This window comes from Panthera tigris, chromosome D4 (genome assembly GCF_018350195.1).
Source record: "Panthera tigris isolate Pti1 chromosome D4, P.tigris_Pti1_mat1.1, whole genome shotgun sequence".
NCBI lineage: Eukaryota > Metazoa > Chordata > Mammalia > Carnivora > Felidae > Panthera > Panthera tigris.
In genome coordinates, this window is record NC_056672.1 from 57,353,839 (window position 1) to 57,378,729 (window position 24,891).

Consider the following 24,891-nt stretch of genomic DNA (forward strand, 5'->3'; position numbering starts at 1 on the left):
AGTGTTTATAGCAGCTCTATCAACAATAGCCAAAGTATGGAAAGAGCCCAAACGTTCCTCAACAGATGAATGGATAAAAAATATGTGGTATGTGGGGCACCTGGGTGACTCGGTTGAGCGTCCAACTTCAGCTCAGGTAATGATTTCATGGTTTGCGAGTTCGAGCCCCACGTCAGGCTCTGTGCTAACTGCTCGGAGCCTGGAGCCTGCCTCAGATTCTGTGTCTCCCTCGCTCTCTGCCCCTCCCCCACTTGTACTCTGTCTCTGTCTCTCTCTCTCTCAAAAATAAATTTTAAAAAAAATTTTAAAAAAAGATGTGGTATGTACATACAACAGAGTATTACTCAGCCATCAAAAAGAATGAAATCTTGCCATTTGCAACAATGGATGAAACTGGAGGGTATTATGCTAAGCAAAATTAGTCAATCAGAGAAAGACAAATATCATATGATTTCATTCATATGTGGAATTTAAGATACAAAACAGATGAATCTAAGGGAAGAGAATCAAAAATAGTATGAAAACAGGGAGGGGGACAAAACCTAAGAGACTCTTAAATATGGAGAACAAACTGAGGGTTGCTGAAGGGGTTATGGGTGGGAAGATGTGCTAAATGGGCAAGGGGTGTTAAGAAAGACACTTGGGATGAGCACTGGATGTTATATGTAGGGGATGAATCACTGGATTCTACTCCTGAAATCATTATTGCACTCTATGCTAACTAACTTGAATGTAAATTTAAAAATACATACATACATACATACATACATACATACATACATACATAAGATGGGGAGATTGCCAGCAGGGTTGACAGTGGAAGAAAGGTGGTATTGGTGAAGGCAGAGAGAACAACGGGAGCAAAGATCTTGGCTGCTAGAAATGAGGAAATAACGTGTTATCTCCTGGGAGCTATAGCAGTTCTATAAGACTAAAATGGAAAGTGCGAGACACGGAATGGTAGCAGACAAAATGAGAGAAATGAATGTATTTTTATTATTAGCTGTTTGTGCCTGATAGTAATGGAAATTTCCTCCCACTTATCTACCTCCATTTTAGGGATTGGACATGAGAAATCTCTGGAAATGCAACTTCAGTATTGTGTGAAGTTATTTTTGTAGGGGCTTCTTTCTCTGCAGGTTCCTCATGAGCTCAGAGTATAGTTGACCTAGCCTTAATGATGGATTTCTGTATGTGGTGGCCATAGGGCAAGGGTCCTGCTGACTCTCTTAGGTTTAAGCCTCTAGAAAAGGAGTTTTCACTGGCTGCCTCGGAGACCAGAACAGAACACACATTTTCCTTGTGAAGGATTTTATGGAGAATAAGCAATTTCTTCTCCATCCTAAAAACCCTGATGCAGTATAGAGGGAGGGGAAAATTCTCACATATGTTAAAAGAAATGGCAAAGAGAATTGGTCACCCATCTGGCAAAGTTTATACCATGAAAACTAAATCCAAAAAGTTCCTACGGAAAGAAGACAGGGTACTGGGCATAAGGAATAAGAAATAAGCTGATAGGATAAGATAGTTGTATTGGGAGGTGACTTGAGGGTTGTTTTGGTGTTTGTTCATTTTCCTCTATTTGTTAACCCCTTTGAATAGGGCTGTTTTGCTTTTATAATGAAACAAAATCTCAAAATGGAAAGGTCTTGCTGGGTATAATACAAAACCAATGTAAAAAGAATAGATTGAAAAATGCAGCTACATGAAAATGAAAATTTTCTGCATAGTAACAAATTACAAATTGGAAGGAATATTGTGGGAAATCAAATAGCTCTGTCCTGGTTAAGGAGACTATAGGGAACACATTACATGCTTTCTGGCCCTGCTGAAAACAGTGGACCAGTATCCAGTTAATGTGTATATAGGGATTGGGCCCTGCCTATTCTCATGAATTCCTTAGACCATGTTATCTGTTGAATATCTTATCTTGTTTTCCGCTCTGCTTTTTTTTTCCATCTGCTCTTTTGTAGTCTTGGGAATGCCTTGTTTTGCTTTTTTGCATGCTTTCTATACTTTCTTACTGGCACGTAGCCACTGACACATTGTGCAATGTTTTCCTTATAATGTATGCCTAATAAATACAGGAACTTGAGAGCAGCTGGGGGAGACTTCCCTTAGCCTCCCTCTCACCTCTCTTGACTGGTGGAGTCTTGAATAATCCTTTCTGCCATCCTCAGCTTTGCTGGACAAAGCCAAAAGCCAAACCCACAATTGGTGACCCCAATGTGATAAGCCGAACCCACAGAATATCACAGAGAAAGGGCTGATTTCCTTATAATATAAAGAGTTCCTACAAATCATCATGTAAAAGAACAACAACCTAATATAAAAATGGGCAAAAATCAAAAACCTAATAGAAAAATGGACCAAGGATATAAACAGAAAAATACAAATAGTTATTAAACACTTGAAAAGAGGCTTTTATTGGAGTAATTCTAGCTAGTGTATACAAACCCAAAAATATCAGTACTTTAACATAGTAGAAATTCAAATACAATCCATTTGGATGTTCAGCAGGTGGCTTTCCACATAGTGATTCAGAAATTTAAGTTCCTTCCATCTAGTGATGCCCAGCTCCTGCAGACTCATAGTCCTCCTCCATATCTTCTCTATCTGGCCAGCAATTAAGAGAAGGAAGATGGTGAAGGTTGCTCTTGAGAAGCTTTTCTAGACCAGGTTTAGAAGGAACATTCATCTCTACTTCCAGACACATTCTACTGTCTAGAACTCAATCACTTGGCCACAATTACTGCCAGGGAGACTAGGAAATATAATCTAGATGTGTGCCCAAGAAGAAAATTAAATGAATTTGATGAGCATCCAATCAATCTACCATGATGCTTAACCTTTCTCATATTAAGGGAAATGTAAATTAAAGGTACAATTATGCACCATTTTCCATCTATCAGATTGGCAAAGATAAAAAGTTTGATAACATAATATAAGGAAACAGGCACTCCCATACAAGAAGGGGGTTGAAGGGAGGGTTGGTACATCCTCTGTGGAGGGCAATTTGACCAAGCCTATCAAAATCTTAAATGCAGATACTCTTGAATCAGCATATATAAATGCTTCTACTTACCTAAAGGATCTCTGCAATTAATAAACAAGAAATTGATAATATCATTTGTCTCTGGGGAAGGGTTCAGGTGGCTGGGATATAAGAGTAGGAGGCAGACTAATTTTTTCACTGCGTACAATTTTGTATCTTTTCAGTTTCACCATGGGCTCGAATTATCTATTCAAAAAATAATTGTTAAAAAACACAAAGTTGTATTCATTCATCAAATGTCTACTGATGTACCAGGCATCTTTCTAAACACTAGGGCACAACACTAAGCAAGACAAAGTACCTGCCCTGGTCATGTGTAATTTAGCCCCCGGATTTTCAGCTTTTCCGCTGATCCTATTTTTCAGTACTCAAATCCTTCCTTCCAAAACTACCAAATGTCTCCTGATAGTCTTGGTTCTCATCCCTTCCATGTTAATAGATAATGAAGTTCTAAGTGTGCTTTTCCATTATTTCTTTTCAAATGTCTTAAATTTCCAAAGAGCCATATCACGCTGTGCCTTCCAACTTTAAATGCCATCGGAAAAGGTGACCACAGGCGGTAGTAGTGATGATGGTGGTGGTCATTTCAGAGCAGTAGGCTTCTCGTCGAAAAGAGCAGAGGCAGTTTCCTTGGAAATAAAATGATGCTAGCCGCTATACTCTTCTCCTTTTATTTTGCAGACTGACATTTGTATGTCCTGTTATTTCAAATGCCCAGTGAAAGGTGAACATTTTAATAGGCCTTCTTATAGAAAGTTATAAATGACCTGTGTAGAAACGAAATAGCAGAAAAGTCTAAAGAAGAGCCACCATCCCCAACCCCTCTGAAGAAGTTCAGGAATTGAGAATGAAGCAGGGTCCTGAGGTTACCAGGAAAACCCAGCTTCGTGGGGTAGCAATCTGTCTGTGATCTGCAACCAGCGAGCGGCAGGTCCTCAGCCTGTAAGCACAGAAGCCTGACTTTTTCAATACACACTGTGAAGCCTTCTCTTAAGACAGACTCCTATGTATTAGCGAGCTGAAGATTAAACCCCAGAAAATGCTTCATTTAGTATTGACTAAAAGGCTTCTAGCATCGGATGCCAACCCACCTGATGGCCTCCTATCGTGACACTTCAACCCCTGCGACCTTGACTCTCGCCCTCAGAGTCACCTCCCCTGTCCCCCAGCATTGTAGTCTCTAGCACCACACCTTTGCTTGTATGGCCCCCTTGGCCTGGCACGCCTGTGTGACCCTCCTTATCCTCCACGTGGCGGCCAGGACACCCCCTCCTCCCCGTGCTTTCTCTTGGCTCCTGAATCAGAATGACTCATTCCCATGAGCATTTTGTGTGTCATTTACTAGCTTACTTCATATGCCTGCTTGACCCTCCCGCTCTACATACGCTCTTGGGGGCAGGGGCTGTCTCTGATTCCTCTCCTGCTTTCTCCCCACCCTCTTGTGCCTTGTCAATGCCGTACTGGCCTCACCATCTCCCCTACCAGCCTTGGCCCACGGTGCCGCACTTGTGTTTTTCAGATGCATACCCAAACCACAAGTCTGCCTGACAACGTTTGATAAATTTGGATGTAGCCAACACGAGTGTTTGCCGAGACAGCTTACCTGTGACCAGGTTCGCGATCCTGTTTGTGACACACACCACATGGAGCACAGCAGTCTCTGCGCCTTGTACCAGAGGGGGCAAAGCCTCTTATACAAAGGCCCGTGCCAGGTACAGTTGTTTGGCTGACAAACCCAAGTACACTGAGCTTAAAACCGGTTTATGATCTTTTACAGATGAAGCAGCAGTAAGATCACTTGGGGGTCTTCTGTGAATCCTGTCAAATCCAGAGAATTAAGATGAACCATCCCAAGTTGGGTTGTTTCTGCTAACTCTGGCGTCTCCCTTGCTAGTGTACCGACCTTTGTGCATCTAGTGCCCAGGCAAGGATAGAGCGGCTTCCTGCCACCGCCATTAGGAAAAGAATGTGACGTTACACACCCCTGGCGAGCGGTAGCACCACTGTCACTTCCCACAGTTCCGCGGGCCCTCATTAGAGGACGGCCGGGAAGTTTGTGAGTTAAGACCTCCAAGAATAGAATCCTTTCCCACTCTCTCCGCCAGAGTCCCACTCGCACTACTGAAGAGTGAGTGAAAATTTCTTGAAGAACTTAATGTCTTTTTACATCGGTTTATCTTTCAGCCTTGTAGGGTTCATGTAAAAGAAAACACCCCCAAGGACAACTCCACTGAAGCTTCCCACATGCACCACATCCCCCACCCACAGCCGGCTAGCACCTGATGACAGGGTTGCTTCTCTTGCTTCTCATTTCCTGGTCTTCGCTGGCAGGAAAATGCCTTTGCCTTGTCCCCCTAGGCCCGTTTTCCCTCAGAGCTTGTGTTCCAAGGGCACTGATGCCTTCTATTCTGAATTCCCAGTCTTCTCTTCCTACTTGTTCCCTCTTCCTGGCTACAAGTTTTGTCTTACTTATTCCTAACCTACCTGATGGATCCTGGGTCTCTGCCCCACTGATCTCTCCACTCTTCCCTCTACTTATCCCATACCCGGCAGGAAATGATAAGGCTTCTGAATGTGCATGAAGATTGATCTTGTTTTCTTCAAACGGGCACTTCTGGAATCACAGAAGTCTGGAATGGAGGGGGGCGGCATCTTATATCAGGTCACATGGAATGAGCACCCAAGTCCCAGAGAGCCTGAGAAAAGTAATCATTTCAGTTGATCTTGGGACAGCCCTATTGACCCCTCCCCCAACCCAAAGTTTAGCCAACTTTAGGAGCTTAATTAAGAGGGTCTAGGAATTTATACCTGTGTCTCTTCCCCTTCCTATTCTGTGCTCTTGGTTAGAAAAAATGCACCATACAGGTTTCTAGGCTAAATGCGCTTTGTTTGTCGTCAGCCCTTCTGCAGAGCCACAGAGCCCGTCTGCGGGCACAATGGCGAGACCTATAGTAGCGTGTGTGCTGCCTACTCGGACCGTGTGGCTGTTGATTACTATGGGCCCTGCCAGGCCGTCGGGGTCCTCTCAGAGTACAGTTCTGTCGCTGAGTGTGCTGCTGTGAAGTGTCCCTCACTCTCTGCAACTGAGTGCAAACCCATCATCCCACCCGGTAGGCTGGCAGTGCTTGGGGTGGGGCAGGGGTGGGATTGGGAAGGCTTACTTAGCACCTCTAGAGAGTGAGTCACTCAGAAGAGAGTTGACTCGTTTATTTAAATTTTTCAAAAAGTCTTGGCTCTACCTGATGCTGAATAGATGCATTACTCTGAGTCCACCTTAATAAAAAGCTGTAGATTACCTTAGATGTCGTCTTGTCCATTGGATTGAAAACAACATGGTAGGAGTGCCTGGCTGGCTCAGTCAGAACATGTGACTCTTGATCTCAGAGATTACTTAAATAAAAAGTAAATAAACTTGGAGCATCTGGGTGGCTCATTCACTTAAGCCTCCAATTTTGGCTCAGGTCATGATCTCATGGTCTGTGAGTTCAGGCCCCATGTTGGGCTCTGTGCTGACAGCTCAGAGCCTGGAGCCTGCTTCGGATTCTGTGTCTCCCTCTCTCTCTGTCCCTCTCCCGCTCACACTCTGTCTCTCTTTCTCTCTTAAAAATAGATAAGCTTTAAAATTTTTTTTAATAAGTAAACTTTTATAAATAAATAAATAAAGCAATATGGCAAACTTTTTCAGGCAAAATCCTACCAAACACCAATATATAAATAGAAAAGGCAATATTTAATTACTAAAATTATGATTATGTATTCAAATGCATAAATTTACTCATAAAGTTAATAAAGAATTAGTAATTAATGAATATAGAATAAATAATGAATGAATGAATAATTGAAGTAGTTTCAATGAACACAAACATTTGAAATTGGGAGAAATATAAGATTGTGGTCTTAGATTGGCCTTGGCATCATAATTTAATTGTTTTAGTTGCATATAATCGAGAAAGTCTGTTTCATACAGACCGTTACAAGTGGTAACAGTTTTCTTAAACTACTTACCTTACAGTGTCATACTTTCCACTTAAACAGAGGTAGCAGGAAAGACTTTATCCCATGTCTGCATGGAACAGGTTAATCTGGAGTCTAACAAGTTCATTCCTCCATCCTTGGATTCATCAAATATTTCTTGAGCTTCCACTGTGTGCCAGAGACTCGTCTAGGCACTGGGACACAGCCGTGAGCAAAACAAAGCCTCTTCCCTCTTGGAAACCATGTTCTGATATCTTGTTATAATTTTTAACTGCTTCAAATAATTTTTAAAATTAAATTTGAATCAAAAACTCATGGAATCCCTAAAACACCTGCTCCCTTGTTTTGTAGACAGGAAATCAAAGGCCCAGGAGAGCCCTTTCCCAGGATCACACTGAGTTTTGAGGCAGAGCAGGGTCCAGGCCCCACATCTCTTGAAGGGCCAGCTCTCTCTGCTGTCTTGTATCATAACTGCCTCACCCTGAGAAGTGGTAAAGGATGAAAGCAGGGTGGAGGAAAGATTCGGGTAAACATATAGATAGTAAGACCGGGTTAGTCAGGGAACATATCTAAATGTACAGTCACCAGGAAGGACAGCTACAACTCTCCTAGCACAAAATGAAGGGTGGGTAATTTCACCAACTACTTTGAATTCTCATTTTCTAATTCTGAACACACGTAAAATGGTTTTTGTTATACAGGTGCTTGTTGCCCATTATGTGCTGGAATGTTAAGAGTTTTATTTGACAAAGAAAAACTGGATACTATTGCTAAGGTAAGTTGCTTTCTGTGCCAGATACTGTTGAAACCGTATTGATAAGCCTCTCAGTAATGCCATAGAGGAGAATGTGTCGTCCCATTTATAGAAAAAGAAAGTGATTCACGGAAAAGCAACTTGCTCAGGGCTGTGCAGCTCATCACCAGTAGAACTAGGCTGTCTGGCACCCGATCCCGTGCTCCTTTCATCTGCACCCTGGCTGTTTAGTGACCTTGCTCTACATGTCACAGTTGGCCTGAGCCTTCCTTAGAAAAGCCTTCCCCTGCTTGCACCGTATGCAGAGTTAGGGCTGGAGGCAGAACCAAGCAGCCAGAGACTGGCAGAGGCCCGGTGGTTTGAAGGCCGCCTGCCCGCTCAGTCCCCATTCCTCCTGAGGGTGCTTCCGGAGTGTGCCACCTTCCCGTGGTGGTTTTGCCCTTTTCCCTTTCCTGCACCATTGCTGCTGATCCACTTTTGTGGACACAGGGCTCCCACCTGCCACTCCCTGGAAATTAATCCCCACTTGGATTCAAACACTTGTGTTTTTACAGGAAGACTTTAATCATTTTCCTGTGGCCCCTAATTCAGAACAGTCGCTTAAAAGGGGGTGGTGGGGGGCTTCTGGTGAGAGTGTTTATCTTAGCTACAAAGCTCAGCAGTCAGACAGAAGCCCTTTGGAATGGACCCTGGAGATTTAGAATTCAGCCAGCAGGGCCCCTACTGAGTTGAGGCCCCACACTTAGGGGTTCCAGTAGGCAAGGTAGCAAGGTAACCTAGGCAGCAATAAGGAATTCCTCTTTTATTCAGGTAATAGAAATTTTTTCTCTTTGCAGGTAACAAACAAAAAGCCAATAACGGTTCTGGAAATACTACAGAAAATCCGCATGCACGTGTCTGTCCCACAGTGTGACGTATTTGGATACTTCAGCATTGAATCAGAAATTGTGATCCTGATCATTCCTGTTGATCATTATCCGAAAGCTTTGCAGGTGTGTTCAGCATGCTTTGTGCAGCCTCCTTGTCACTTTCACATTTGGAGGGCTTTGTGGGGTAGGGAATGGAGGCATTTGGAAAGTAGGCAGGGCAGGAAGGAGAAAAGCAAGGCAGCCTCTGAAGGACAGAACCGTACCGGTGAGCGTTTTCCGGGTGGCTGAGGCCGAGCACACATTCGACGGCTGAACGTGAAGGAGTGGGAGAGCGGAGAGGCCGAGAGGCCGTGGCCCAGAGTGTGCAGACGTGGAAGGCGTCTGCTTACACACAGAGCAGGCAGCCGAGGCCCAGGGAGGGAAGGGGCTGACACGGGTCACGCGGTGACACAGCCAGAGTAGACACCTGTCTCCTCAGGGCTGTGCTCCTACTGGGGAGGAGGAGCCCACCAGGACTAGTCTAATGGACCCCATTTTTCTTCCTCAGACTCTAGAGGTGAGCCTCACCCACTGGGGCCAAGTGTTGGCCACAGAACAGTGGGAGCTCAAGTGAAGGGGGTGAATACAAGCAGTTTGTAAACTGCCACAGTCAGGAAGTTTAGTAAAGCCTGATTGCTTTCCTCCGGGCTGGGTAAGGAAGCACTGAACGTCCCTTCCCTATGACAGTGTCTAACCATGTAAAGATGGTATCTAAATGTGGACAAGTGGTGAACAGGACTGTGGGAAGAGTAAGGGCAGTGGCATTGTGGATCATTTCTGCTAATTTCCATTGACGCTGTTACTATTTGTGTAATAAAGTAAGACTATATTAAAATGTGACTTTGGCCGAGAAAAGAAGGACAGAGAAAGAACATATTCTCTATGTTGGGATCTATTTGGATTTTGTCTGACTTGACCTTTTCCTAGGTTCTGTGGTTTTAGATTTTTAAAAATCTGATTATCCTCTCCCAGATTGAGGCCTGCAATAAAGAAGCAGAGAAGATCGAATCCCTCATCAACTCCGACAGCCCCACTCTGGCATCCCACGTCCCTCTCTCTGCCCTCATCATTTCCCAGGTACAGGTCTCGAACAGTGTGCCATCAGCTGGCATCGAGGCCAGAGCCCCCTGTCCCCCCTTCCTCCTCCTCCTCAGCCTGGGCCCTGCCTTGCACATGGTCTGGACACGTAACTGACTGCCCGTGAAAAGTGCAAAATGTTCCTCCCTCGAGTTTTTCTACATTGTGAGGGACATGCAGGACTGCTGGTTTCTAGTTGAATAGTGGCCAAGTAAAAGCACTTGTCACCTCTATTCACCACACAGTATTTTTTTGAATCTGCCAATATTAGGGTTTTTGTTTTGTTCTTACAAATGTTAAAATATGTCCTTCCAAATGCTAATGAGAAGAGGATGTCTTCTTTTGGTGGATTCCTGCCTTACAGTTTGCTCCTTAGATGGGTCCCCCCCACTCTCGAACAAATCTGATATCACTGATAAGTGACATGATCACTTTTTAGAAAGGTAACTCACTTTACTATAAGCTTCGTGTCTGGAAACTTCATTTCAGAGGTCCTTTAAGTATTAAGGTGCCCCTAGGGTATGTGTGCTTGTTTACAGATAATTACCTGCTCTGTCTAGAAGCCAGGGGTCGCAGTGAAGAGACTATTAGAGTATGAAACAAAGAGAAAGCATCTTTGGAATTATCATATACATCATCAGGCAAATTTAATTTACAGAAGTTTACTTCAGGAACCCATCTATTGTGTTAAGCAGAGCAAGCTATGGAAATGGCATTCACGTGGCACGTTGTAAGCAATAGGCTCAGTGGTTACTAACGTGCGTGTGACTTTTGTGAAAGGGAGAAGTGATATCACATCAAAGCATATTGCATTATGCATTTTTATATTAACCAGATGTATATTCTTCGGTATTCATCCGAGTTAAACTTAGAGTTTTTAAACATCAATCTTTAAACCGATTGCTGCTACTTATATACTTGCCAAAAAGTGAAATAATTAGTAGTTCGTGTAAATAATACGTGATATTTTTATTTTATTATGAAGAAGGTGAATAGCCATATTTGTAAAGTGACAATCATGTGTGTTAACCCAGTACTTTCCGTTCATGAAGACACATTGCTTTTTGTGATATGCACAGTGTGGATAAGTGTTCTGTCTGACTTTCTTTTTTTGATATAGAATTATAAAGAGTTGTGGTTTAAATATTTAAAAATGTCAATCTAAGTATTAAAATGTCTGCATGTTGTCTGAGAAGTTGAATACTTTGAATGTGTTTCACAGTTTGAAATAAGCTATTCAGTGTAATACTTCTTGTTTGTATGCACCTAAACTTAGATTTTACATGAAGTATTTTTTTCAGTGTTATATGTACCCTTTGAAATATATAGGGCTATGCTCATTATACCAAAATATTGTTTAAAAGTGGGCACTTAAAGCTTTCAGAATATCTCAGTGCTGATGTAGCGTGTTTGTTGCAATTGCTTTTTCTATATAAATGTCTTCAATGCAATATACTGGAAAGCTTTTCTATTTTAATAAAAATAATTTTATATGATTATGTGTACTTCCAAGCAGTGTGAACATTTAAAGCGAAACCGCCGATCACTCTTGGGTGAGCTACGCCCTTTGCTCTGAAAGAAGAAGTTATAGGAGTTTTATTACTCCAAGCCAAGGGCCCTGAGAAAACGAGGCAGCTGGAACAGAGCTGGTCAGATCAGACCCAGGCAGGACCAGAGGGCATACTGTGGCAGGAAGTCAAGTACAAAAACCCCAGCTTTAGGAGCTCCTGGGTGGTGCAGTCGGTTAAGCGTTTGACTCTTGATTTTGACTCATGATCTCACAGTTGGTGAGATCGAGCCCCAAGTCGGGCTCTGTGCTGACAGCATGAAGACTGCTTGGGATCCTCTCTCTCCCTCCTTCTCTCTCTCTCTCTCTGCCCCTCCCCCCCCTTTCAGAATAAACAAATAAACGTAAAAAACAAAAACAAAGACCCCAGCTTTAGGCCCTCCAAGACCCAGGAACAGAGTAGGCCGTCCTCCTCCCACTGCCTCGGGCCCGATGTTGCTGCTCTAGGGTTCAGTGTGAGGCAGAGAGAACCCTGAGCTGTGGAGACAGAGGGCCTATCCTTGATTAGAGCCGGAGAGCTTCTATCAATCACTGACGCTAAGGCCCCCAAACCTCCATGGCTGACAACAGAGGCTCACCCCCTTACTTCCATCACGTGTTCACCACGGGTCAGCTGCACTTTGCTCTACACCGTCTTTGCTCCGGGACCCTTCCAGCGTTCTCACAAAGGGGGAGGAAAGAGGCTGGAGTTCTGTGGGAGCTACTCAGACCTTGCCCGTGGGCTGCTGGTCCTAGCATAGTCAACGGCAGAGGTGCTGCTGAGGCCCAGGGGGAAGATGGACACCCACCCAGTCCCTGGACCGGCTGCTGAGGTCACCGCTTCTGCCACCATGGATTTACACCCGGCCGTGGTGGTCTCTTCTGCAGGAACTGGAAGACCCATTGGTGTTTTACCTGGAGGCATGGCTGGCTGAGTCGATCTTCAGCCCAGATCAAGTCATAATTCTGGAAATGGAGTGGATGAGCCAGGTCCTGCTGACAGTGGACATAGTTAACTCCAGAGATTTAGTTGAAATGGTCATCTTCGGTCAGCCGTGTATACAAAATCAGGTGAAGGGCATGCCCTGAGCCTGGCTTGGTGGCACCAGGAACATGGTGCCCAAGATATGTGCCTGCACAGAGGAGAGACCATGTGAGGACAAAGCAAGATGGCAGCCATCTGCAAGTTAACGAGAGGCCTCAGAAGAAACCAGCCTTGCTGACATCTTGATCTTGGACTTCCAGCCTTCAGATCTTTGAGAAAATAAATATCTGTTGTTTAAGTCAAAAAATACAACAACAACAACAACAACAACAACAAAAAGGAGAGCGGGGGGTGGTGTGTGAAGAGGTAGAGAGAACCACAACTATCCCTTAGGTCTCTGCTTAGAAGTGACACTGTCATTTCTGCTTATACCTTACTGGCCCAAGCAAGTCACGTGGCCACTCCTAACTTCAAAAGGTAGGGATAGTATAATCTTCTGGGGTGTGTGTGTGTGTGTGTGTGTGTGTGTTGGGTGGGGAGGGGCTGCAGGGAAGGAGCTGGGGCAGGAACCAGAAGCATTTGGAATGACAATACAGTCCACCACACAGGTCATTTCTCATCGGGCTAGCCAGGGCTGACTAAAAATTTTTATTAGAAAATCAGTAGATGTTTTGTGGTCAGGGAAGGAACTAGAGAAATGAGAGAGGTGCTTGGGTTTGGGGGAAGGGGAGTATTAAGGGAGAGAAAGGTTGGTCCTGCTCTGAGGACACAGTCATGAGAACCCCGAAGACAGGGGCAAAACGAGCCCACGTCAGGTCATTCTGGGGAGATAACGCTTCTCCCCTGAAAGCTGCTATGCCGGACACTTCCAGACGGCCACGCGGACTGATCGTCGGTGACTTTCCAACACCAGTGCGGGCTGCAGCCCTGCTGTTGGCTCTCCAGCGTTCTGCCCAAGGTCAAGTGTGTCGGGCTGGTAGAGGCCTTGAATCGAGATTCTGTAGGAGACAGCTGGGCTGTGAGGGGAGAGAGACGAGGTTCTTGTGCCCCAACAATATCAGCAGGGAGGACCTGGAAGTTCAGGAGGAAGCAGTTCTGCAGGAGGAGGACAATTTAAAAGGTGAGATACCCACATGAAAAGTAGCTTCCAGAGAAAGATTCAGAAGCTCCTATGGCCATAGGTAATGAAACTGAGATGCTAGAAAAGCAAATGAAATCGCTTCCCACCCAGTCTACAGAAAGTGATTGAGCAGGAATGGATCCCAAGAGAGTCATAGGCCCAGCCTGGGTCACATGCCCACCACTGTGGCAGAGGAGGGAAGGTAGGGGAGTTCGGCCCCACCTAAACCTGATGGAATGGATTTCTCTCAGGAAATGACTCTTTTCCTAGAAGAAGACTTCTGCTGGATGCGTCCTCTGTGGAGTGTGCATCTCTCTAGCAGGCTGTTAACCCCGACACCCGTTCAACCCGTGAGCACTCGGCAGGGCCTGGCGCTCCGGCCAGGCACACGCCCACCGGTTTTGTACCGTCAACCAGCAGAGCCCAGTAACAGGGGAGTGCTTTGGAGGCTGACCTATTGGAAGAGGGAGTTATCCAAAGCGACTAATAATAAAATAGTTGTTATACCAAGAGCAAAAATGGGAACAAAGAGGAGACCCTGTGACGAGTGCAGAAAATTTAAATCCAACAGAAGTAAATAGAAGCAGGCCAACCAGGGGAAGATCCTGCTTGCTTCCTGGATGCCTCGCTTCCGAACCAGCTCTATCAGGGAGCTTCCAACGGTTCTAGGACAGACGAGCTGGGCGTAAGGCCAGTCACTGGATGACTCTAAATGGTTGATCTCTCCAAAGTTACCGTTTTTCTACAGAGCATGGACAGCAGATAAATATGTCACTCATGGCACCACATCCTTGTTTTAGGTCCATGGTGAAGAGATCGCAGCCCCGTTATGGTCTCCTGGTGCTTCTCTCAGCTCCAAGCTAAGCTTCAAGCACAGCGTTCTGAGCAAGAAGAAAGACAAGAGTCACAAGTGCCTTCTCAAGACGCCTGGGTGGCTCAGTCGGTGAAGCGTCTGACTCTTGCTTTCAGCTCAGGTCATGATCTCATGGTTCATGAGTCTGAGCCCTGCATCAGGCTGTGTGCTGACAGTGCAGAGTCTGCTTGAGATTCTCTCTCTCTCTCTCTCTCTCTCTGCCCCTCCTGCATCTCTCTCTCTCTCAAAATAAATAAATAAACTTAAAAAAAGAGTCACAAGTGTCTTTTCCTTTTGCTGCCAGTGCCTCTTATGACTAAGAAAAATATTTCTCAAAAATCCCTCGGCAGTTGTCCCTTGTATCTCCTTGGCCAGGATCACGTCGTATTCCTGCCATAGACAACTGGCCAAGGGGAACAGCATTTTTATAGCTAGACAGTCAGGGACTGAACATTCCGCTGCCCAAGGGGAGTCAAAGTGCAGGAAGGCAAGTAAGAAGGCAAAGGCCACCAACAGCATTTGCCTCCAGGTAAAGCCAGTTTCTTGGCAGTCTCAACTTGTTAGAGTGTAAACATGGAAATAGTTTTATTTTCCCAGTAACTGGCCCCAGCTGTGCTAGGTGGACCCCTGTTTGCAACTAGGTAGCAGAACCCCATCATCAACGTTCTCTGACTCCGTATCTTCAGTACTTACCTCCAGTTATTTAAACAGCCTCATTCCATTTCTCAGGCCTCTTCCCTGGTTATTTTAAAACGCCAATCCCACATCTAATGCAAAGGCCTCTTAGGCCTCCTCCAGCCTAGGCTCCCTTCTCAGTGAGCTGGTGAGCTTGGCATGGGGCCACTATTGGCATCAGTCACAGTCATTAGGACAGCTACAGTACAAGCCTTGGGACATTTGTTTCTAGTAAGAAAGTCTGTCAACTAAGAGCTCCTGAGTGGCATTGCCATTAGTAATGGTTTGCCTGGAGAGACAGGAGTAGGTAATCTAACTGTACAAAGTGACTCGGGAAGAGTTAGAAGGAGGAGAGAAAGAAGAAGACAGAAGGCTTCTTATAGAGGGTTTGATTTGAGCTGGGCCTGAGAGAAACAGAAGGGCTTTGCCAGGTGACTTCAGGAGATGCATTCTAGGTAGGAGGTACAGTTTGAGCGAAGGTACAGAGGCAGGAGAGTCTGGGTTGGTCCCCGGGACAGAACGGTGGAGCTGACAAGTTAGGAAGGGGCGGTGTCAGGCAGATCAGTCCTGCCGGCCTCGAATGCCAGGCCAGAATGGCATCCAGAGCCTCTACCCTTGCCCCCCTGGCTGTGCTGGTGAACCCGGATGACTGTGGAGCCCATCAAGCTTCAGTGTCACAAGAGACCTTTGAGATCATCCACTGATCTCGCTATCAGGCTGTGCTTCCTCTTCCTGTGTCCTGTGAACATCCTAGACTCTACTGAGGAAACATTAACTGAGCCAGGCCGGGTGCCAGGCTTCCCCTGGGCCCCCATTCTCAGGGTTCGGCCTCGTCCTGTTTCAGTTCTACCACGGGAGGAAAGTGAAGCCTGCCAGCAATGCTGATGGCCTTGCCACAAAATCCATAGAAAACATTTTATTTTCCTTCATGTGAATTGATGATTTTCCCTCAGCCCTGGACTGGTGGGAGTCAAACCCACACACCCCACAGGGGGCACTCCATTTCCCAAAGGGACCGGAGGCCCTGCTCCAGGATACTCTCCTCCCCCTTCTCTCCCGGCTGTGGAAGAGGCCTGAGTTGTGAGCTCTGCCAGCTGAGGGGAAGGGACAGCAGAGGCATCATTCCTAGGGAAATTCCTTTCCCCAGTCCAGCAATCTTGAAGCTGGGGGGTAGATTTCCACTTTGTACATGCAGGGAAATAGGCCCAGAGAGCAGAAGTACTAGCCCAGGGTCGCACAGCAAGTCAGGGCAAAGCCAAGGCCCGAGGCCGGGTCTGGGCCTTCCCTGGCACAGGCAACAGGGCAGGATTTGTGCTGCTCAGAGATGGAGCCAGCCACGTGGGAGAACGCCACGAGGGTGGACACCAGGGGATGGGCAGAGTGAGCTAAGTTCAGTGTCAGGTCAGACCGACAAGGCGAGCACACTAGCTGGTGTCTGATAGACGAGTCCAAGGAGCAACGGGAATCATAAGAGTGACTGATACAGCTCTCCAGCACTTTCTTTTTTAACGTTTATTTATTTAGTTTGAGGGGAGGGGCAGAGAGAGAGGGAGAGAGAGAATCCCAAGCAGGCTCCCCACTGTCAGCATAGAGCACGGGGCTCCATCTCCCCGACCGTGAGATCATGACCTGAGCTGATCAAGAGTTGGACACTCAACAGACTGAGCCACCCGGGCACCCCTGTCCAGCACTTTGAATGATAGTTTATGCAGCGCTTTTCACCTTGTTCTCTCACTGGCCCACAGCAAAATGGTGCACATACACACCACTTGCGAAATCTAAGGTCTAGTTAGGTTCTCAGGAAGTCAGTCTGGTGGGGGGCAAGGGTAAGGCAGGAAACCTTCACGTGGGGAAGCATGATGACACCCCTGCCCCCAGCTCCAAACACTTTCATTTTTCCAAAGTGAAGTTCGCAGTATTGTTTTCTCATTATAAAAAATAACGTGCATTCCCCCAAGATACCTGGAAATATAAACAAAGTTACCCACAATGCACCTTCCTCCCCCTGCTTTTACCAGTGAGTGCAGAATCCTTCTAGAGTTTTCTCTGTACCAAGATCTCTCTGTAGCTAATTACGGCAGGATCCTGCTTCTGTCCACATGGGGGCAGAGGTGGTTACCCCACAAGGCTGCGAGGAGAAGTTCCAGACCATGGTTTCATACTTGGGGCGTTTCTACTATCTCTGCTGGTTGGCACGTTCCTGCCAGATGGAAGCCCCATCTTGGCCAGAACCCCACCAGGTAATCAGGTGACATGCTACCCTCTTCCTGAGTACCACCTCACCTGTCTTCCCCCTACCAATCTGGCACTGAGCTCTGCTGGAGATGTGAGTAGTTGCTTTCCTGAGCCAGCAGGTAAGATTTCATGCTGATCCCGGCCCAGCAGGAAAACAGGTGCCCCCCACCCCCCATTAGGATAATTTGACGAAGGCTTGATAAGGGGACTATTCACAAAGGTGTGAGCAGAGTGTAAGAAACCAGAGGGAGAGTGCAGGCGTGAGCTAGAATATGGGGCCCCTAGGGCCCCGAAGCCCAAAGCAGCGGGGTGGTTACCAGAACACAAGGAGAGCGCTGCCTGGACCGCCATTTCCTGCGCCCGTCCGTCCATTTCCTACCATTGCTGAACCCAGTCAGAAACCTGAAGATAAGGAAGCCTGTCGCCATAACTGTAAGTTCAGCCTCCCCGACCGACCGAGAGCAGAGCCAAGTCAATTTAGGGAAGGAAGTGGAGGGGAAAAAAAAAAAAAGTGCCAGCCCAGGAGGCCAGGACAACGCCAAGTAAGAGGATGAGGAGATGTGACAGTATCTGCCACTCACTCCAGCACATCGCCCAAGATGGGGAAGGCCTCTCGGCTCAGCCCTCTGGAGGTGTCTCCCTGCACATGCCTTCCTTCCTGACGCCGCTCCCCTCCTTGTTCCTCTCTCAGCCCTTCACAGCATCATTTTCCAGCATCTCTCCCCAGTTCCAAGACTCCCCACCCTCCCTGATCTAGAAAGCCTCCAGGCCCCCTGCACCTTCTTTAGTCACACAAACACTGCCTTCAGGCAGGAGCGCTTGGGATAGTTTGCTGCCTCTGAAGTGTTGGGTGAGCCCTGGCCTGAGCTCTGAGCTCTGGAACCGGCTCACCTTCCCCACCAGCCACTTAGCAGCCACTGAGAGTAATCACCCCTCATAAGAGTATTCATTTTCTTGCTAAAACAGCCCAGGCTCTTCTCGTGATGAAAGGATATCATCCTCAAAGCAAGATGCTTGTGGTCATCTGTCTAGTGAAGTCCGTCTATACCGGGGGCTTTAAAATGCAGTACTTTTGTCGCTGCTATTCTCAACGTGCCCCTATGATTAAGTCTCACTGGCTATTGGTGCTGTGTGCATTGGTTCTTTAAAAACATTTTTTTGGCCCTGGCTATCATTTTTTAAATTTTAGATTAATTTAATGGATTTTCTTAGGTTTTTCCAAGGGGAAGCCCTCTTCTCTCTTCCTTTCCCAATATCTATACCTCTTACATCTTTTTCTTGCCCTGGTATTGGCTAGAACCCCCAGAACAAAGTTGAATAACAGTGGTGATTGCTGGAAACCTTGCTATGTTCTTGATTTTAATGGGAATGTCACATTGTTTTACTGGTAAGCATGACATGTTCAAGTATGGCATTTTTTTTAACGTGTATTTGTTTTTGAGAGAGACAGAGACAGACAGTGAGTGGGGGAGGGGCAGAAAGAGAGGGAGACAGAATTCGAAGCAGGCTCCAGGCTCTGAGCTGTCAGCACAGAGCCCGATGCGGGGCTCAAACCCATGAACTGCAAGATCATGGCCTGAGCCGAAGTCGGAAGCTTAGCCGGCTCAGCCACCCAAGCTCCCCCAGGTATGACATGTTTTACTGTTTGTTTCAGGGGGCTTCCCTTTATTCTGCTAAGGAAAAAATAAGAGGTTTTTTTTTTAACTCAGTAATGAATATTGAATTATATCAAGGATATATTTGGCATCTGCTTACATTTTTTCCTTGACTTGTGAGTATAACTTGCGAATATACTTCTTAATATGAAACCATCCTTATGCCCTTGAAATAAATTTTATTTGGTCATAATGTATTATTCAGATAATACACTACTAGATTCAATTTGCTGAATCTGGCACTTATAGTCATAAATGATGTTGCATTATGGGTTTTTTTTGTTTGTTTTTTCTTTTGCTATACTTTGTAGATTTTGGAATCAAGATCATTCTAATCATTAGAATGAACAGGGGAGGTTTTCTACCTTAGAATCATCTCTCTCTCAAAGGTTTGATGGAACTTGGCTGCAAACCCATTTTGGGTCCATCTCTGTTTGGGTAAGGAGTGGTATTTTCCCTTTTTAAAAATAGCTATATTGGCTCATTTAGATTTCTCTCTCTCTCTCTTTTTATGTAAATGCTTATTCATTTTTGACAGAGCATGAACAGGGGAGGGGCAGAGAGAGAGGGGGACAGAGGATCTGAAGCCGGCCTTGTGCTGTCAGCACAGAGCCTGAGGCAGGGCTTGATCTCACGAACTGTGAGATCATGACCTGAGCTGACGTAGAATGCTTTACCAACTGAGCCACCCAGGTGCCCCAGATTTTTTTCTCTTTTAGATATATCTTAGTAATTTGTATTTTCCTAGAAAATTGCCCAATTCAGAAAAACTACTAGTGGAGGGTTGACAATATTATTTTTCTGACCACTTCTGAAAAAAGATTATATCCCCTTTTTTTATTACTAATGTAGTACATTTGAGTTTTCTCCCCTTTTTTAGACTTTTTTTAATTTGATTTCATAGAGTTTTATCCAGTTGATATGTTTTCCAGCTCTAGGATGTGTTTTCAATTCTCTTTTTCTTTGTTCTAAGGCATAATTTTCTGTTCTTAACTATATTAATTTCTATATCAATTAATTTTTAAGCACTTTATAATGGAAGATTTCAAACTTGCAATTTGAAAGGGAAAATCCATATACTCACCACCTAGGTTCTACAACAGACACTTTACTATATTTGCTTTATCACTATTTATCCATATATCCACCCATCTTTTTTTTTTTAATTTTTTTTTAATGTTTTTATTTATTCTTGAGACAGAGAGAGACAGAGCATGAGCAGGGGAGGGGCAGACACAGAATCAGAAGCAGGCTCCAGGCTCTGAGCTGTCGGCACAGAGCCCGACGCGGGGCTCGAGCGCACAGACTGCGAGATCATGACCCGTGCCGAAGTCGGACGCTCAACAGACTGAGCCACCCAGGCGCTCCCCATCTTATTTTTTTTATGTGTTTCAAAGTAAGTTGCAATCACTGGTACATTTTGCCCCCAAATACTTCAGCATTCATTCAGTAACTATAGTTCAATATTTGTTTATGGTACTTTTCTTTATTTTTTGTAATTTGTCTAGCTGCTTTCATCCACACCTAGTTTGTTATTTTTCTTTTAAAATAACTAGTATAATAATATTTATATTATCAGTCATGTTTCAGGCCACTTTAGGGGCATTTTTCTTTTGTTTTTCCTTTTTTTTAAATGTTTATTTTCTTTTGAGAGAGAGGGAGAGAGAGACAAAAAGCATGAGGGGGGAAGGGGCAGAAAGAGAGAGATACAGAATCCGAAGGAGGCTCCAGGCTTTGAGCTGTTAGCACAGAGCCCGAAGTCCGGCTCGAACTCACGAACCACGAGGCCGTGACCTGAGGTGAAGTCAGATGCTTAACTGACTGAGCCACCCAAGTGCTCCTAGGGGCATTTTTCAAAGGTCAAGGAACAGCCTTCTCTCTTCAGGCCCGAAATTAGGTAATTGATTGCTTTTATAATTTAGTAAGGGTAAGGTTCAGAATTCTAAGATACATTGAGTCACCTTGGGCTGCTGTAACAAACTACCATAGACTGGGTGGCTTATAAACGACAGAAACTTATTTCTCACAGGTCTGTACGCTGGAAGTCTAAGGTCAGGATGCCAGCAGGTGGGGTTCTGATGAGGGCCCTCTTCTGAGTTGCAGTCTGACTTCTAGTTGTGTGCTCACATGGCAGAAAGGAAGAGGGAACTCTCTCAGATCTCTTATAAGGGCACCAGTTCTGCGGCACCTGGGTGGCTCAGTTGGTTGTCTACCTCTTGATTTCAGCTCAGGTCATGATGCCAGGGTCATGGGAGTGAGCCCTGAGTTAGGCTCTGTGCTGATCATGGAGCCTGCTGAAGATTCCCTCTCTCTCTCTCTCTCTCTCACCCGCTCCCTCTCTCTCTTTCCCTCCCCATCTCCCCTTCTGCTCCTGAGTTCTCTCTCTCTAAAATCAAATCAAATCAGGGGTGCCTGGGTGGCTCAGTCGGTTAAGCGGTTAAACGTCCAATTTCGGCTCAGGTCATGATCTCACAGCTCGTGAGTTCAAGCCCTGCATCATGCTCTGTGCAGATGTGCTGACAGCTCGGAGCCTGGAACCTGCTTCAGATTCTGTGTCTCCCTCTCTCTGCCCCTCCCCTGCTCACGTTCTATCTCTGTCAAAAATAAATAAACATTAAAAATAATAATAATAAATAAATAAGTAAATAAAGGCACTGGTCCCATTCGTGAGGACTCCACCCCCATGATTTAATCACTACTCAAAGGCCCACCTCCAAATACCATCATATTGGGGATTAGGTTTCAACACATGAATTTTATTTTTTTTAATTTTTTTTTAACGTTTCTTTATTTTTGAGACAGAGAGAGAGCATGAACGGGGGAGGGGCAGAGAGAGAGGGAGACACAGCATCTGAAACAGGCTCCAGGCTCTGAGCGGTCAGCACAGAGCCCAACGCGGGGCTCAAACTCACGGACCGCGAGATCGTGACCTGAGCCCAAGTCGGACGCTTAACCGACTGAGCCGCCCAGGCGCCCCTCAACACATGAATTTTAGAGGGACACAAGCACCAGGTCTGTAACAATACAAATGTCAATAAGAAGGGATTTTCATTAGAGTCCCTTTATTTTCAAATCAAAGGATTAAGTAAGTCACTATACATTTTCCTCAGCCCTTTGATGGTGAAGCTTCTCTCTTTACCGGTTTTCAGAAGAGCTCCCTCTCTTAGGGAGGACAATCAGAGGCTCATCTGCAGTTTAGCTCTATAGATCTGATGTGGCAACGACTTCCTTCCCTTCTACCTTCCTACCTTCCAGTTGCTTATCCAAGATTGACGGTGACGTCACCTAACTACAGCTTGTTGTTCTCATTTGGAGCACTGAGAGATAAACTTGGTCTATGTGTTGTCAGGAATACTACACTGCAAATCAGCAAAATGTAAAATCTAAGAAAATACTCCACGCTCAGTTGTATCTTACCTCTATTTTTTAAGCTTACTTTGAGAGAGAGAGAGAACCAATGGGGGAGGGGCAGAGAGGGAGGGGTACAGAGAATCCAAAGCGGTCTCTGTGCCAACAGCAGAGAGCCTGGTATGGGACTCAAACTCACGAACCGTGAGATCATGACCTGAGCCAAAGTCGGACGTTGAACCAACTGAACCACCCAAGCGCCTCTGTATCTTACATCTATTATCTCATGGAACCAAAACAGCTTGAGCCTTGTGTATCACACTCTTCTACTGAAAGTTTCCACTGGAAGAATGGTCATGTGACAAGTGGCCAAGAATGACCAAAAAGTTTCTTGGACCACTTTCTCAAGTTTATTCAAGAATTCCTTTCACACAGGCATAGTATTAAGTACTTTAAAGGAATTATCTCATGCAATTCTCACAACGTCTTTATGAAGCAAATACAGTTTACCTTGAACAACACAGGTTTGAACTGAGTGGGTTCACTTTTACATGGATTTTTTTTCAATAAATAGGGTACAGTCCTGTAAATGTATTTTCTTTACGATTTTCTCAATAACATTTTCTTTTCTCTAGCTTGCTTTATTGTAAGAATACAGTATATAATACACAACATACAAACTGTGTGTTAATCGACTGTTTTAAGCTATTGGTAAGACTTCTGGTCAACAGTAGTTAAGTTTTTGGAGAGTAAAAAGTTATACGCAGATTTTTGGCTGCATGGGGGTAGTCAGTGCCTCTAACCACCATGTTGTTCAGGGATAAACTGTAATATTATTGACACCATTATGCAAATAAGCCTTGATAGTTAAAGAATTTCTGCAAGGTCACATGGATGGTAAGTATCAGAGCAGGGATATTTTGAACCCTGGTCTAACTTAAAGTTGGTGCTCATATTTATTATACTGTGTATTTTTCTCTAAGTGCAGCTTTGGCTGCATCCCATATATTTTCTAACAACGATAATAAGGACAGCATAAGAGGATGAAATGAGATTTTCTGCCAAGGTATTAAATTTCTAGTTGCCCTGGCTTTCTACTCATTGAGCTATTACAGTGAATTATTTGTTCTAAAAACCTCTGCAGAATGGAGCCAAAACCTGAAGGGCTTAACGCATAGTGTGAATCTTAAACTATAGTTGGGGGAAGAGTTTATAACAATACAAGAGCTTCGACTGAGAAGGACTGAGTCATGGGACGCAGCACATTCTGGGGAAACAGAATTTAGGACAGAAACAAAATTCCTCTTTCTGGAAAGGGAGATCTTATCCACATTTGCTGGGTTTGGGTTTGGGCCGCTCGGGGTGTGGAGAAATCTCTATTGGCGTGTAAAAGATCTTGCACCTAACTACTGAAGCTGCAGGAGGGTAGACATTCATTCTTTGTTCTCCTTCCCAAAGCATGTGGTCCCAGCTCCGCCAAACAGATGTTCCTGCCCAGGAATCCGAGTCTGGAGAAGTTGACCCAGAGATGTGGAGAGAGCCAGGAAAGAGTGTGGATTGCTTGAGTATTAATCCCCAAGAGACTAAAGTAAGAAGTGACTGAGTTTCCCTCAGTGCTCAAGTTTAAGTTTTCTACCATCAGTAGAATTGGGGCTGGATCCAGACAGAGAAACAGAGTTCCCTTTTCACAGATCTAAACTGTGACTGGGAAATGTCTCACACACACACACACACACACACATCAGTGACATTTAAAGAGTGCTAAGTGTCATCTATTTAGTCAGAAAAAAATCCTCCAAGATAGGTATTGCTATCTATCTATCTATCTATTGACCTGGATGAGAGTCACAGAGAGCGGGCGGCAGCAGAGCCAGAACTCGGGTGAGGTACACCTGGCTTCAGGCCCATGCTCCATGCGCTTAAACATTCCAGTTCGTATTCTAATTGTCATTCGTCTCTGAACATCCGCTTTGATTTTGCCTTTCAGTGGAGGGATTTAAAAAAACGTATAAATGGTTCAGAATTTGTCAGTTAACCTTCTGTTACTAAGTTTTAGTTTCATTACGTTGTGCCCAGAAAATGTGACTAAATGGTTCCACTTTCAGGAATTTATCATGGTTTGCTTTAAAGACTAATACTGGGGTATTGGTATTTGTTCCCTAGAAATTTGAAAATAAAGTTATCAAGTTTATATGGTCTTAACGCAAATTAAAAGACAAGATATTGCCAGACTGGATAAAAGGAAGGACCCAACTACATCTTGTCAACTACAGCTGCTCATTTGTAATGTAATGAAACAGATCAGTTAGAAGTTAAAGCGTGGAGTGGTCGTAAACACTTGCATAGCGCTTACTCCATGTCAAGAACTGTTCTGAGAGGGGCACCCCGGTGGCTCAGTTGGTTGAGCATCCAACTTCAGCTCAGGTTACAATCCCACAGTTCTTGAGTTCGAGTCCCACATCAGGGTCACTGCTGTCAGCCTGCCAGCAAAGAGCCCACCTCAGATCCTCTGTGCTCCTCCCTGCTTGCACTAGACCAAAATTAATAATAATTATTATTATTTTTTTTTTAACGTTTATTTACTTTTGAGACAGAGAAAGACAGAGCATGAACAGGGGAGGGTCAGAGAGAGGGAGACATAGAATCTGAAACAGGCTCCAGGCTCTGAGCTGTCAGCACAGAGCCCGACGCGGGGCTCAAACTCA

The 24,891-nt window shown here is 45.1% G+C and overlaps 1 protein-coding gene across 2 annotated transcripts in view; it reads left to right on the forward strand.

Moving 5' to 3' along the window:
• RECK (reversion inducing cysteine rich protein with kazal motifs) overlaps positions 1-11,265 on the forward strand; it is an 80,141-nt gene extending 68,876 nt beyond the window's left edge. For both annotated transcript variants that reach the window (XM_042964733.1, XM_042964734.1), the window contains 5 exons: positions 4,575-4,767; positions 5,955-6,165; positions 7,732-7,805; positions 8,621-8,776; positions 9,665-11,265. In XM_042964733.1, the coding sequence (XP_042820667.1) occupies positions 4,575-4,767; positions 5,955-6,165; positions 7,732-7,805; positions 8,621-8,776; positions 9,665-9,886 (856 nt within the window). In that variant the 3' untranslated portion in view covers positions 9,887-11,265. The remainder of the gene's footprint in view (positions 1-4,574; positions 4,768-5,954; positions 6,166-7,731; positions 7,806-8,620; positions 8,777-9,664) is intronic.
• Positions 11,266-24,891: the final 13,626 nt, after the last annotated feature.